General features: G+C 42.7%; 1 protein-coding gene across 1 annotated transcript in view; it reads right to left on the reverse strand.

Annotated features, from left to right (window-relative positions):
- Positions 1-554: 554 nt before the first annotated feature.
- Positions 555-16,277, reverse strand: part of LOC119898912 (ubiquitin carboxyl-terminal hydrolase 34-like) — a 63,872-nt gene continuing 48,149 nt past the window's right edge. The window contains 23 exon segments of the mRNA XM_038713240.1: positions 555-2,205; positions 3,279-3,435; positions 3,536-3,676; positions 4,558-4,698; positions 4,802-4,881; positions 5,020-5,143; positions 5,670-5,794; positions 6,147-6,251; positions 6,440-6,547; positions 8,478-8,604; positions 8,845-8,923; positions 9,183-9,340; positions 10,042-10,371; positions 10,580-10,884; positions 11,863-12,010; positions 12,798-12,902; positions 13,106-13,150; positions 13,721-13,874; positions 13,967-14,118; positions 14,279-14,353; positions 14,707-14,875; positions 15,903-15,988; positions 16,119-16,199. Of these exon segments, the coding sequence (XP_038569168.1) occupies positions 1,463-2,205; positions 3,279-3,435; positions 3,536-3,676; positions 4,558-4,698; positions 4,802-4,881; positions 5,020-5,143; positions 5,670-5,794; positions 6,147-6,251; positions 6,440-6,547; positions 8,478-8,604; positions 8,845-8,923; positions 9,183-9,340; positions 10,042-10,371; positions 10,580-10,884; positions 11,863-12,010; positions 12,798-12,902; positions 13,106-13,150; positions 13,721-13,874; positions 13,967-14,118; positions 14,279-14,353; positions 14,707-14,875; positions 15,903-15,988; positions 16,119-16,199 (3,738 nt within the window). The 3' untranslated portion in view covers positions 555-1,462.

Genomic DNA, 16,277 nt, shown 5'->3' on the forward strand with positions numbered 1-16,277 from the left:
CCACTCCTGCAGATGTTATGCGCCGCAGGGTACATTCTGCCTTAGTGTTTTATATTTCACAATTTTTTTGCTGTTGATGCATGGCATCCACTGGAGTGAATTTCAAAGTAAAATATATGGGGGGGGGGGGTTAAGGGCCTAATTTTCAGTCACCTGTTTAAAAGTAAAAACAAACATCTATTTAGGTACACTTGCTTTCATTACATTTTCAGGGCGGCAGAAAATACGACTGCATTCATCCTTAACTCACAAAACTTTACAATAACTAAGTTGCATCATGAGCTGCGACAGACGAGGATTTCAGCATTCTAACTTTAAAATGCAATAAAATAATCTGGTGTAAAACTGGGATAAGCATCTTATTTCACTGATACAAAAACATTTCTCTGTACTCACATACTCGTTACACTTACTGTGTACGTCCTCAGTGCAGAAATCTTGATGCTGATGTGAGCGTCACTCTGCAGCCTGGAAACATTTTAAACTTTTCTGAAAGGACGCAAACTGAGCAGAGGCAAAAAAAAATTAAAAAAACCCTCACAGCACCACATGGATTTCAGTTCATAATTCTTCATATTAAAACTGTTTTTATTAATTTATTCTCTATTAAAATAAAATCAGAAGAAAATCAGAACACAGCAGAAGAAGCGAAAATAAACAATAGATTAATGGAATGTACTTCACTAAAGAAAATAAAAGCTCCAGCTGGTCCAACATGGGGGCTTTATTTCAACCACAGTCAAATAAAGCACCGCTTTTTATATACTCATATATATATAAAGATATTTATATATATATTTATATAGTTTTCATATACACCTTCAGGCAATGACTAGAGAGGATTCTTTACAGAATCAAGTTTCTTGTGGTTCTCTTAATTTACAGGTAAACTTAGTTTCTGGATAATTAAACCACAGAAAAAGTCAAGGCAACTTTCTTTTGCCTCGTTCATAAAGTACAAAACTGGCACAGGACGACCATTTTTTTTTTTTATACACAGTAAAAATGCAATAAAATTAAATTACATAAAGAGGAGACAAAAGTTCTGTAAACCTTTCCCCGTTGCAGCAAATAAAATCACTTTCCAAAACAAGTTCAAATCAGTATAAAACACACAAAAAAACCTTTTTTTTTTTTGCCCTTTGAAAAAAATGTGCTATAGCTTGTACGACGTTTTCTGTTTTTCTTCTTTATCTGTCGAACGAGGGGTCGGCTGCGCGTGGAGTCGGAGGTTTATAGAGCGAAGCGACACGGTGGGAGCCACTGAAGCTGGAAAAACCACCTGACTGAACATCAGCAGAAGGCAACGAACAGCAGCGCACAAACAGCAGAAGAAGAAACCGAAAAACAGGAAACAGTTTTTTCCTCTGAGCAGAATTCAGATTTCTAAAGAGAAAAAAAAAACCTACAGAAAAAAAAAGGTTTTTGTTAGAGATCTCATGGCGGCTGTCAGTTGATGATGTCATGAAGAGGGCGGGCCTTTAACGGACAGTTTGGTAACTATGGCGATGGTGGCTTCCACCGTCCTGTACAGCATGTCTAGCATGTCAGGTGGGGGGCCAGCGCCCGGAAACCCCTGTGAGGAGGGGGTGTGGCTACTGCAGCCCTCTTGCGCCTCCCCCGCCAGCCCAAGGGCTGATGGAAAGGCGCCATCCTCTGAAAGGGGCGGAGCAGAGCTACAGCTGGTCTTAGAGCCCGCCTCCTTCTCTTCCTTCACCTCCTCTGATGTGGCAGACATCGTCTCACCCCTCCTCCCCTCCTGCTGCTCCACCTCCTCTTCACCCGCTGCCACGTGTCGCTGTGGCTCCTCCCCCTGCACAAACCCCTCCCCTGCCTCCTGCAGCAGGGAGGAAGAGGAGGAGAACGAGGAGGAGGATGACGAAGAGGCCTCCATCTTCTCCTCTTTTGGGGAGGAGTCTAGGTTCCCAGAGGAGGTGGGCACAGGGTCAGGAGAGGGCGGGTCCTGCTCGGTGCCCGGGTCGATCAGCGAGGAGGAGTCTCGAGTCTCTGTGTCTGAGGTGCTGGTGGGCGTCAGCGCCTCCTGGTGGTCGGGCTTCGGCTCGTTGCAGGGCGGGAGGGCCGAAGAGGAGGAGGAGGAGGAAGAAGAGGTGGAGGCCACACAGAGCGGCGCCGCTGCATCACCGGCTCTGTCGTCGTCACTGCTCACCCTCCGCCGCTTCACCGGGGTCGCACCTTCATCCTCAGCTGACAGACACAAAAACACACACGTCAGATAACAGAGAATAAATTACCTACACTGCCTAAAATGCCATGATTTTTTTTGTGTGCAGGTTTTTAGTGGAGACTTTTGCCTCCACCTTTACATAATGGACGTTAACGGAATTTAACTTGTGCTGCTCACAGGAACAGGTCTTTTTCAGACAACTGTCCTGTTTACTGTGTTTTCCTGCTAATTTTCAGTCGGTAGTGAAAACTGTTTAGGACTGTCTATAAAGGAGCGTTTGAGTGAAATGACCCTGTAAGTGTTTTCATAAATGGTGCATAAAAGACGTTAAACGTGATGTGTTACTGAACATCTTTTAGAGGACGTTTTAAGTGTCCAACAGGACTGAAAAGAGACACTGAAGCATCGACTCGATGATACGGACTTCTGTTAAAACCACCATGAAATACTGTAAATATCTGATTTAGGGCTGAAACTATTTATCAAAAAAGCATCGACAAATTCTTTGGATCGGGGGTTTCACACGGACATTTGTTACTGTCGCACATCGCGCTTACGCTGTGATCAAGCTAAGACGCTGTGATTTGATGGCGCTGTACTTCTTATACCATTACTCGATGAATCGATTAAATAATCTGTAGAATACTTCAAAAATCATCGTTGGCCGCTGCCCTAATCTGGTTTGACTGGTCAAATATGGAAACTGTATAAGACATTCTTTAAATCTTTTAGGACACCTTCCATTATCATGCTGGCATCCACTCTTGGTTGGTTTCACACCAGTTTACACCTTCAATCACGTGACTGCCAACACTCACATAACTGACGTGTAGCTACACACACGACTCCAGTGAGGTGCTAGAGCCTCCTCATAACATTGAAGCGATCAATAGAAGCATATTTAACAATTCAGTGGAGAAGTACATGATGCGAACGTTTGGATCCATTTCAGCCATGATTTTTTTAACTGCCTTTCTGTCCACAGGGACGATGTAAGGCGGTACAGTTTCCCCACATGCATTAGATTAGAGTTTCTGAATCAGCTAAATGTTTTTCAACTCTAGTAGGACGTGTATGTGTGTCTGTGTTGTACCTTTGGCCTTGTGGTCCTTGGCCTCGAGCTCCAGAGTGCTGCGCTGCTGGACACAAACTCGACAGCGACCCAGCAGCTCCTGCAGGGCGGGGCAGAGGGCCGGGTCGATGGACTGAGGCGGGTGGACGGACAGCAGCAACACCAACGCCCTCAGGTCCTGACACGCAGAGAGAAAGGGAGATAAAAACATGAAAACAACCGGAGCCGTTTCAGTGTATAACAGCAGATAAGAAGTGCTGTTAGGTCTGTGCTCGTACAGCGTTGAGCAGGCCACTGGTCTTGCTGAGCTCCAGGCGGTGAGCTGCCAGTTCAGGCTGCAGGCTGCTCTGTTCACTCAGCAGGTTCGTCACCAGAACACCGATCAGGTTGGAGCAGCTGGGGCCGGACAGCACCTGGACCTACATGCACAGACAAATTGGTTGCTAAAGTGCCATCATCAGGTGATCCCACAGGCTGATGTCTTTCTTCAACAAACAAAAACATACGACATCAGAACAATTTAAAGACGCTAAAAATCACAAAGTAACTGAGAGCTTGGTGCATTTTCACTCCTTAACATCCTGTTTTTAACAAATGCCGCTAACGTGAATGGGGGTAAAATTGTAACCGTGCGGCTGGTGTAGCCTTTTCAAATGTAATCGACCGAATGGATCACATTCTGATAGTGAAACAAGTCGTTTCGCTCGGGTTGTGACGGTCAAATATATGGATCCACCGTGTTACAGCCGCCGTTTTGGCCGCTAGTAAAAGTTACTTCAAAGCACGGGGCACTTCCTGTCTGCTCGGAGGCATTGCGAGGCTACCCAGCTGACCAATCACAGAGCTTACGGTCCGCATCACCTCAACGTGTAGTTACATTTTTGAGGAGGTGCTGGTCAGGCTACGCCGTAGGGTGGGGGGCTACGGAGAGGCTACGCCGTCGATTTGATGCAGAAATATAAATTGCACTTCAGTCACTACTGCCTGTGCCAGCGTGTAGGAGAAGCTATGGTGTCCGACACGCTCTGTCTGCTCTTGTGCTAAATAATACACGTGGTCCTCTATATGTCCTCTAGATGTTTCACATCTCTTCTTACTTCTAATAAACCAGACGACTACTAGTACTACTTCTTCTTTTATTCAACGTAGTGACGAAATGCGCTCTGTAGGGCAGTTTGTCCGTTTGGGCTACAGTACAAACCAGGTGAAGAACTTTCTCACTGTAAGGCTAACCGCTGCACCACCAAAAATACAAAGTGGGGACAAACATCTAAAGAAAGTTCCAGCTTTGTTTCCGTACCTTGTGCAGGAAACAGGTGAGGAAGGAGTAGGCCACGTTGTTGTTGAGAAATGTCCTCTCGTCCATCAGGATACATTTGATGTACTCGCTGAAGGCCGGATCCTCACACAGCAGCTTCACACACGTTTTAGCCAGAACCGACTGAAAGAGCAGCGGCAATAAAAACAACTACATCAGTGCACCTCTGTTGTATAAGTAAAATAAATCTCACTGCAAGTTTAAAGGAGTTAAAAACGCGACGCACCTGCGACTGGCAGAGGTCCGTCCACAGTTTGGGCAAGAGAGCGAGGTGAAGAGGAAGCCCTTCATATGCTATTAAAACACCTGTGGGTGGGGGGGAGGAGAGAGAGTGAGAGAGAGAGAATATCTGAGTTTATATGGAAATTCCTTTGTGTACATGGAGACATGTTTTAATGAATGGTATAATTTCAACTGACACACACAGACTGCACAGACACATACTTAGTTTGACAAGTGTGTCTGTGAATTTCTCGCAGTTGATGGCGACGCGACACAGCAGGTGGATGAACTGGTGGTAGGACAGAAAGTAGTCCAGCTGCATCCGGTCGTAGACCTCATCTTTACCCTTAGAGAGACACACACACACACACACACCTCAAACCTCTGCAAGTTTTAAAGAACCAAAGTGTTTTTAGTCTGTTTTTAATTTGGTTTATTTTCAAAATGCAACAAAAGGACAGAAATAAAGCTACAACTAACAATAACAAAAGTCTTTTTATAATCGATTCAAGTGCCAGTTATTATTTACATCTTCAGATGTTGTGATTTGTCCATTTAACAGGTGTTTACTTTATGATGATATGAAACAGAGAAAACACTGAAAATCCTCTGAATCGAAAAACTGGAAAAGTTTTGAAAATTGTATCAAACGATTAATCTATTATTAAAATAGTCCATTAACTGACAGAAATTGAATCAGTAATCATTTCAGCTCTGGAGGGAAGTGAAGTTTAACATGTGATTTAAATTCACGGTCAACAAGCAAGTGCAAATAAACCCGTCGCTACAAAATGAAATACATAAGACAATGTTTTAACAGGTGATGTGATGGAGTGACAGGTCATGTGACAGAGGCGTGTGAGGTAACGTACCTTGCTGCTCTCCACCATGGAGGGCAGCAGACACATGTTGAGCTCCGGTCTCGGAGGTCGGATGTTGTTCTTGGCTCCCATTAGCTTGATGTTCTCTCTGCAGGGCAGGTAGGGGCCGAACGACACTGTGGACACAAACACACGGTAACTAAAACTGCAAGTAGTGAAAGATTTCAAATTAATAAAAAGAATTTAGATATTTAAAAGGATGTAACGGAATCTGTCTGACTGATCTCACCCTCAAAACGACCAACAAATCTGCGAGTTTACAACCTTTGAAGATTTAATTTACTTTTGTTATCATCATGATATTGTGCAAAGTTACAATGAATTAAAAGGATAGGATGTACCAGCAATGTCTGAAAAAGCCTTTAAACTATGTCAGAAAGCATTTCAGAGTGCTTTTAAACTATTTCAGAGGCACGTATTTCAGTTTAAGCAGAAAAGATGATGGAAGAGGAGCAGGAGAAGACTCACTGGGGATGTTGCTGTGGTGGTAGGTGCAGTGGTTGTGCTGCAGGAAGGGGACCAGAGTGTGCAGGAAGTCATGTGGACTCAGCAAAACGAGTTCCTTCAGCACGTCTGCAGGAACCAGACCAAACAACAAAAATATTACACATATGCAGCTGCTCAGTTCAACAGTGTCAAAGAACGTGTAAAACTTTGTAAATAACTGAGTTCTGTATACTGGAATATAGGAAATGGATAAAAAAAAAGCAGCGTGTGTGTGTGTGTGTGTGTGTGTGTGTGTGTGTGTGTGTGTGTGTTACCCAGGCAGGCGTTGCGGAGCTCAGGCGGGCTGTAGGAGTTGAGGAGTGTGAGCAGCTTGTGGGCAAAGTCGATCCTCTCCTGCCACTGGATCAGAGCCTGCTTTACATCTGGATGATGAGAGAGAAACATCTGCTCAAACATCTCTAATACTACAGCATGGTCCTTGACATCTTGATCTGTGGCATCCATCCAGCCCACTTGATGTAATACCTACAAAGTTTTTACTGAAAGTAATATATTCTGTTGGGCCCCATTTGATCTCTGTTTTCAACAGCTCCCTATCTACTGGTTGTGTCCCTGATTATTTTAAAACGGCTTGCGTGAACCCACTTTTAAAGAAACCTGGTTTAGATCCCTCCCTCCCACATAATTTTAGACCAATTTCAAAACTGCCTTTTATTGCAAAGATTCTAGAAAGATTTCTGTCCAACCAGCTGCTCACTGTACTGGAAAATAACAAATTATTTGAAAAGTTTCAGTCTGGTTTTAGGAAGTACCACAGCACTGAGACTGCCCTGCTTAAAGTCACCAATGACCTTTTAATGTCTGCTGATGAAGGCATGTGCTCAGTCCTGGTACTCCTGGACCTTAGCGCTGCTTTTGACACCATTGATCACAACATCATGTTAGACAGACTGAGGCACTGGGTGGGGATCTCTGGTACTGCCCTAGAATGGTTTTCATCCTACCTGTCAAATAGGAAGTTTTGCGTGTCTGTAAACAACTATGTCTCTTCGTTCTGTCCAGTTAAATATGGTGTGCCTCAGGGGTCGGTCTTAGGACCCATTTTGTTTTCCTTGTATCTGCTTCCCCTTGGACATATTATCCATAAACATGGCATTTCTTTTCATATTTATGCTGATGACACACAAATATACTTGCCCGTCAGATCCACAGACCCTGGAATGCTGAGTTCACTTAACAACTGCCTTTGTGAAGTTAAAAAATGGATGTCAAATAATTTCCTCCAACTGAACTCAGACAAAACAGAAATCCTGGTCATCGGGTCTCAGCAGATGGCAAATCAAATACTGCCATCTGCTGGTTCCCTAGTAAATCACATTAAGCCTGTGGCAAAGAACCTTGGTGTCTGGTTTGATAGTAATTTAAATTTCGAGCAGCACACCACAAAGCTTGTTCAATCATGTTTTTATCAACTTAGAAATATAGCAAAAATTCGATCTATGTTAACTTTTAAGGACACCGAGACCATTTTACACGCCTTCATCTCATCACGCCTGGATTATTGCAACAGCCTTTTCACCTGTTTAACCCAAAAATCTATTGATCGACTCCAGACTGTCCAGAACTCAGCTGCCAGGCTTTTAACCAGAACAAAGAAATATGACCACATTACTCCTATTTTAGCTTCATTACACTGGCTCCCAGTATGTTTTAGAATTGACTTTAAAATTCTATTGATCACTTTTAAAGCTCTTCATGGTCTCTCGCCTTGTTATATTTCTGACCTTTTAGTCCCATACACACCAGCACGTACCTTGAGATCCTCGGGCAGAGGTCTGCTGTCTGTTCCAGAGTCTCGACTGAAAACTAAAGGGGACAGAGCGTTTGCTGTCAGGGCCCCGAGGCTCTGGAACAGCCTGCCCGAGGAAATCAGGTCGGCTGAGTCACTGAGTCACTCTTTTAAGTCCCTTCTTAAAACATACTTTTATAGGAGAGCCTTTCCCGATCTTATTTGACTTTATTTGATCCCTTTTATTATATTTATATTTATCTTAAACGTGTATTTTGGTCTTTTCAATGTTTTCTTGCTTGTGTTGTTGTCTTTGCACTTGTTGAAGCACTTTGTAACTTGTTTTTGAAAAGTGAAAAGATTATTATTATTATTAAAATCAGATGAACTTCAATTCAGGAATTTCAGGTGTTGCAGCAGCACAAAATAAGTACAGATAAGAGAAAGGTAAAGAAAATAGGTACGTCAAATAAAACTACAAACAGCACAAAGACTGCAATTGTTATTCTGTCTACTGTAAATTGGGTAGCTTTTCAGAATTGTTCCACTCGAGGCGGTCTGACCTTTGCGCTGCAGGTACGGCCGGGTGGCTTTGAGGACAGACAGGAAGATAGAGAGCAGCTCCACCAGGTCTCCAGTGACGTGACACGCCGTCGCCTCGTGGTACATCATGTGCAGAGTGTTGAAGGACTGCAGAGGACAGAGAGCATCCTGTTATTCACTGGATCAACAACTGGAGAAACCTATGCTGAGTTTCCCCTGAAATTGTCACGGCCGACGATCAACTAGTGTCCTATTACATGATGTATCCAACCATTCAGCTAAATTAAAACTGTTGTCATTTCATCTCTAAGGTGTAACATGTTTAGTGATGCAGAGGAAACATTTGATGCTTTTTGTCTGATGTAAAGAGGAGATTCCTGGTCGCACCTCAGTCATGAGGATGAGTCCTCTGTTGAAGACCACCAACAGTCGATCCTCATCGTTCTCCAGCAGAACCCTGAAGGCACTGAGAGGAACAACAACAAAACCAGATGTAAGTATTCAGATAACATAATGTCCTGAAGACACAGACTATACAAATATTCATTTAAAGATTAGAATGTCCAAACCAGAGAAACAATATTTTAACTGTTACTCTTATTAGGGCCTAAAGAACATAATTTATTTCATTTCTGGATGTTAAAGCCACTTTATCACATGTGTCTGAACAAGGCTACACATATATGTCAGCGTATTTAAGTTTCACAGAATAATTGTGTCCTGACCTGATGAGCGTGGTCCAGCAGGAGCGCCCGTCCAGGCAGCGCAGGTAGCAGCTGATGGTGGTTTTCTTGAACTGTTTGATGTCCTCCAACTCTTCTTCTCTCATGTCGGGTCGCTGCGCCACAAACAGCTGCATCAGGTTGAACAGCTCCTCCACCGCCTGCAGGGGACGGCAGACAAAGATTTTTATAAAATGCATTTTTTTTTTTATGGCTGGATTCCAATTTAACTTTCCGCACTCACACTGATGACCTGTCTACCAATAATGTCAGTGGTTCTCAGCGCCTTTGTGCAAGTAGTGGAAAGTTTAAATTCATATTGTTGTTAGCGTAAACTCGCCTTAAAACAAACAACCCCCAAGTTTTAAATGAATATTTTAAAATAGTCAAGCTGTCCTTTATGCCTCACATGGCCTATTTTATTGTGCTATATGATACAGGTCTACAGCTCTATGCTCCATTTTGGCAGGGTCTCTCTTCTGAAAGATAACTCCATCCCAAGAGACTTCCTGGTTAAATGAAGGCAGGATAAATAAATATTTTCTTGTCTTAAGATTTTTTGGATTATGTGTACATTTTTGTAGAATGAGTATTACTAATTTTGTGTTTTGTCTGTTCAGACCGATTGGATCTGTTATGTATTTGTTCTTGTTTAATGTTTTCCGTCTTGTTCCCCTGTAGTGGATCTGCACACATCCCCAGGGGTTTATCTTGTGAATTAATCTGAAACAAACAACAGTGTTTCCCCACAGAATGACGGTGTATATGTGGCAGCCGCCTAATAATAAAAGCCTGCTTTATCAAACTATCATAAAAACACATTTCTGCTGAAACTGATCTGAAAACAGACTCCCCCACTCACCCCGGGGTACTGGCTGGCATGTGGCGTCAGGTTCTTGAACGCCCACTGGATGTTCTGGTGCGAGGCGAGCTGGCGGGTGAAGGCGGGCGACTGCTCGCAGCACATGCGCAGGATGCCGTAGTAGGCGGGCAGCATGCCGCGGTTGAAGAGCACCACCTCCTGGTCGTCGTGGTCGGCCAGGATGTAGTTGAAGGCGATGTTCTTGGTCACCACGGGGTTCTGCACCACCAGGCGCACGTTCTCCGGACAGTCCACACACATGTTGTACCAGAAGGAAAGCAGCGCCTGCTTGTTGTGGTTGGTGGCGATGGCCGGCTCCGACAGTTTGGGCTGAAGAACAAGAGAACAACAACAGGAAATTTAAACATTTACATAACATCCAGAATAGATACTAAATACTTTGTGAACTCAAAATCAGAAATGCTCAAAAGCAATATCAAAATTAAATTGTCTCCACTGTAGTGCTGAGAATAATAAAAGACAATAAAACTTTTTAGAAACACCTTTTGGTTCTGATATGAAAGAAAAATGAACGTACTTGGAAGAGGTTCCAGAGGTCCATGAAGTATCCAGAGAACATGAGTTTCTCCGTCTTGGAGATGAGGCAGTAGGTCATGAAGCTGAAGTACTGCACCAGCTTGGTGGTGCCGTGAACGCTGGCGTCCACGTACAGCTTGGCGCGTCCCAGCAGCCCCAGCAGCAGGTTGTAGACTTGGTGGAGGACCACGGTGGTGTCGGGGGACAGCGGCAACTCACGGGTCGGCAGGTGGAGGGAGCGTGTCGAGCGAAACATCTGCCTGAAAGAATTGCTGGGGATGAGGGAGACGAGGAGGTACGCCGCCGCTGGAGGGAGGAAACACCACAGCTGTTAGGACTTGGTCTCGTTTCATTTTCATTGTCTGTAATTTATCTGGAACGCTCCTAAATTTCTAATTAACACAAGGTACTACAAGCTGCTTCTGATCAGATTATTTACTCTGAAAGACCATTTTGTTCTTTGGATTTTGATGAATAAATAATGATTCTGTTGCATCTATGCAAACGTAAGGCTACAAAAGCAAAGTGCTAACTTTGTTCAATTTATTCACCCACAAAAACACGGATATGATAGCGCTCTTCTCCTATATATCCAACGGTGATTACAAAACATACACGGAAACATAAAAGTTAAAAAGCAGTTAAGTAAAAATTGGATGTGTCTGGGCATCTTCACTCTTTACTCTCATGTCTTATATGAACTACAGTTCTAAAAATAAAGTAAATTGACTGAATTCAATCCAAAGCAAAATGAAAAACTTTTTATAATTAACATAAATTGTTGAACAAAAACAAGAAGAACAAACATTATAAGTAGATTTCTGTAAAGGGAAATTCCCTGCTACACAACAACTAAAATAAAATGTTGAAGCACAGTAATATCTCCTGCAAGTAGTCTTATTATTATTATTGTCTATATTAAAACACTTTAGAGTGCATTATGGGTATTATACAACAGCCAATTACCAAAGCAAAAACACAGACGCTCTGGTCAAAAAATCAACATGTTTCAGACGTTATTCATAATGAGAAAATGAATGATAACAGACTTCTGGTGTCTCTTACCACGCACTCTCTGCACACTTGCCTTCTGCAGGGTGTATTTTTTATAATGTAACAGCCGATATTTATAAGAGGTTTGCTGCAAGCGGTTATTTTATGCGACACCCTCCCCACGGAACCTCTCATGTTCAGTCAGGTAACTCCTGTGTAGGTTAGCTTCACCGCTGCACGCTAAGAGTCTGATTAAAAAAAAAAAAAAACAGTGCATGTTCAGGCTCTTACATGTGCGGACTCGGGGGTAGTTGTGGGCCAGCAGGAAGCGTTCTACCCAGCTCTCCATGTTCTGCAGGACCCAGCTGTGGGCCAGTTTGTTCCTGGGAGTCTGAACCGCCAGCCAGTCCAGACACTGAGACGGGTTGTACTCGATCACCTGACAGGAAGAACGCAAACATACATGAAGGCACAGAACAAGAAACAAAAGACATCACATCCTGTCTGTAAGGGACAAAGTAAAAATAAAACCTCCTGCCATTAATCTGGTTGATCTGTTTCCACAAGAAGATTTGTACCTGCTGACTGGACGGACATAGCAGAGTATGAAGAGCTAAGGTCAAATGAGCTAAGGTCGATACTTTAATTTACCTTAAATGAATCCATTCTGGACTTAAAAATCCAACAGAAAACAACCATCTAATCTCGTGTTGATATATCACATATTTCCTGAACAATGTAAATGCTAAAGTTAATTATTTTCATTTGTGCCTTTTTTAATATTTAGTGAGCTGCCACAGGGTCTTTGTAAATTTGTTGTTTTATTTCTTACTTTTTCATGCAGCCATTTCGGGCCAGGAGTCTCTCATTAAGAGACATCTTAACATCTATTATTAGGAGACGTTCTGGGTAAAGGATAAAATCAAAACAAAAGTAGAAAGTTGCTCAAATAAACTCAACTATTTTCCCTGATAAATACACCAAACTACAATTGATCCATTATTGTGGTCAGATATTTGTAATCAAATGCAAAATCAGCTAAAGCCAAACACACGATCCTGATTTCACTGGTTAAAAGGAAAAACCAAACAAGAAAAAGTAACCACAGCTAAAGATAATAGCTTCATTTTAAATATGCTACAGCATTAGACACAGAAATAAAACTTGTTTAAAGGCAAACAGTAAATTGGATTTCTGCGTCTGTGAGACTTGCTGAAGTTAATTACCTCCCAGATCCTCTGGAGGATGTAGGAAGCAAAGGAGGGCATCCCCGGCGGTCCACCCGCAAACTCCATCAACATCGTCAGCAGCTTGAAGAAAGGATTGGCAGCCTGGTGGAGTGAGATGAACAAGAAGTCAAAGAAGCATGTGTAGAGCTACTTCTTATTCACTCATATTCAAGATCAGCTAGTTTCACACAGCATTGCTCTATGCTGGCTTTAATTATTATCTCTGTAGCTGTTAAGCACTTTTGATCAATCGTGCTATGAATAAAGTAGATTCGAGTAGAAAGTCTCATCTCTGTCCTGCTTACCTCGGGGGTCAGCTTTGCGATGGAGGTGAAGAGCATCGACACAATCTGTACAGAGATTTGATAAGTCAGGAGGTGAATTATACATTCAAATATAAATATTTGACCCAATCAATCTTGAAACTGCAACCCAACATCCAGTGCATTCTGGTTTATTTCTGCTCCTTTGATGGCAAAAATTACTATCCTGTAGAGTTCTCCCTGTATTATTGCTGAATGTCAGTGACAGAAGCATTTTTAAATTTAAATAAATCTGAATCCGACATTTGAAGATGTTGCCAAAATTTTGAAAACAATACATATCTAGTTTTTTTTTTTTTTTAATCAGACAGAAGAAACATACATCACAGATTTAAATATTTAAAGAAACACTGAAGAAATATATTTTAAGTGTTTAGGAGATTTTTCTGTTCACCCAAAATTTTGAAATTTCTCCTTGAACAGGATTATATTATTTCTAATACATTATATAATCCACATCCATGGAGATCAGTTTGACATGTTTGGTACATGCTTTGGTGGTTTGAATGAAATCTGGCAGTAAGTTGGTTAAACGTTGAATCTCTCATTTAAACATTGCCATCGCGTCATTTTCTGAGTGTATGGGGAAAAACCTACATGCTCGGCCAGGCGGTTGTTGTAGCGACAGAGGCTGAAGATGAGGTTGCAGGTCTGTCTGATGTTGATGCCATCTCTGATGTGCTGGAAGAGGAAGGGGAAGCCTTTCCCTCCGGTCAGCGCCGCCATGTCGCTCTGGGACAGAGTCAGATGTCTGGAGGGCAGAAAGAGAAACGAAAAGTTGACTGAATCCTCAAACTCATTAACAGAGAACAATATTCGTTCCGTCATACTGATGCCCTGCACCTCTCAGAGCGAGACTGCTCCACCAGCAGGGCGATGAGGGCGATCATCTTCTCCAGAGCTGCAGGCCGATACTTCTCCTCCGCCAGCGACAAGATGTCTTCCTCCTCGTCCTCCTCCTCTCCCTCCTCCTCCGACAGAACCTCCACCTGAGGCTGAGGGAGGACACTCATAATTTACTCTGTTCCTTGTAATCCTGCAACCTACATGTCATCTATCATTAAATATAGAGTATCAGTAGTCTACAAGAGGACTACAGGCTCAGTTATCACCATTATAGGAGAAATAAATAAAGTAATCAGTGTGTAAACTTACATTCTCAGGGCCTTTTGTTCCCATGTAGAAATGCACCATGATGGAAATGGCTTGTAGTGACAACAAGAACTGACTCTGGAGACACAAAACAGACAAATGACTTGAAAAAGATTATGTTTTACACGATAACTGCTTTCAAAAAAGTGTAGAAATACTTGAATCCTAGTTTCAGATTTACAAAAAAGACAGAAAAGGCTGCTGTTTTAATTCAGAAACAATATATTCGTTACATACTGAAGTTTGTCCAGCAAGCGTTTAAAGCTTACAACACTGCAACTTTGGCTTGAAAATATTTCTAGACTTATCTAACAGGCCGGAGACTCACAGCACTTTAAATGACTGAGGTTTTCCCACCAGCTAGTAAAACTGAGGAAGACAAACATCTTCAAGGCTAAAAGATCAAACTGGGTGTAGAAGTTCAGACCGACCTCCTCCTCTCCCATCTTGGCAAACTCGTAGAGAAAGGCGAAGTACTCGGTCAGGTGTTTGCTGTGGGGCTTGACGCCGTGTTCCATGATGGACAGGAGGGTCTTGACGAAGCGAGTGACGCAGGATCGGCTGCCGATGTCCTCCACCGGACCGTCCATGTCGTCGGAGCTGGAACAGAAGAAGCAAAAGGGAAAGCTGTGTTTAGGGCAGCTGAACATGATACAGGTGGTGGTTTATCTTAACTATAAACTGCTGACTTGAGCTTCTCCACTTAAGCTCTGTGTCTTTGTGTCGTTGATGTGGAGCCACAAATCTTTCTCAGAGTCCAGAGAGACAGAGACAATGAGTGACACAGGGCTCCTGTTTGGATTTCTGTCACCATCTGATCTCACAGACACAACATGAACTGTTTGTACTGCACACATCTAATGGCACTATTAAACTGACCTGCCATTTAATATTTCACATTCAAAATGGATTCAGTGGAAGTACAATAAAAGCATGCGGGACTACAAACACTAACTAAGATCTGACGTAAAGAATCTTCTAAGATTAAAAATATTTCGAGGGAAGGAAAAATCAATAAAGTCCATTACTTTTTGAGCAAAGTGAACAATCATTTAAATCATACATTTAAATATCAAGCAGCTTGTGTGTTTTGATTTTCTTCAAGATTAAAAATAAACTGTGCAAAACACGGACATGACGTCACCCTTAGCTTTCCGAAGAAGGCTTAGAGTGGCCGTCGCCATCTTGGCAGTGCCTGACTCACCTAAACTCCCCGCTAATCCAAAATCGGGCAAAGAGGTGGAGCTGAGGTGGGCCAAATAAAGCCTGGTTGCTGGGGCTGGCCACCAGTGATAGCACCCACCTGCCACTCAAAGCAGGACTGCCCTTAATAATGAATAATGTTAAACCTCAATATAATAAAAAAGGGTGAGTTATATATAAATTAATCTTAACTATAGAGACCAAAGCTGTTTTTGTACCAGGCTGTACACATGATTATTTCTGCATTTTAACATGGAGCTCTGTGGAGATTTACTCGCTTTTGGAGCCAGCCTCAAGCTGCCATTCGAGAAACTGCAGTTTTTGGCACTTTGCGTTGGCTTTATTTTTCAGCCCGGTAGATTGCAGCTTGGTAAAATATTAATTTGGCCAGGGCTGCCAATGCGACCAATCAGATGTGACGTACCCATCCTCCATGCCAGGCTGCAGATAGAGGTGAGCGTGGACCGGGCGCAGCCTCTGGATGACGTGAATACACAACCTCTGGAACATCTGAGGCAGAAGTGAGACGAAATGAAGATTAAAACTTTAATCATTAAATACCCGTCAACAGGAACGAAGAAAATGGAAACAGGAAAAATGGAGCACATTACTATGACGTTACATCAGATAAATGACTCACTTGTCTGACAATCTGATTGGGGCACTTTATGAGGATCTGCATCGGCCACCAGTTGTCATCAGCCATTCGATCCAAAAACCACTGAAACAGAAGAATACTGTTAATCTTTGATCATCCAAACAAACACAAAGAGTTTCTACACTGCACTTGTTTCCTTGG

Source organism: Micropterus salmoides, unplaced genomic scaffold (assembly GCF_014851395.1).
Source record: "Micropterus salmoides isolate LMB-PRFRI ecotype aquatic unplaced genomic scaffold, ASM1485139v1 Ms_hic_scaffold_1, whole genome shotgun sequence".
NCBI lineage: Eukaryota > Metazoa > Chordata > Actinopteri > Centrarchiformes > Centrarchidae > Micropterus > Micropterus salmoides.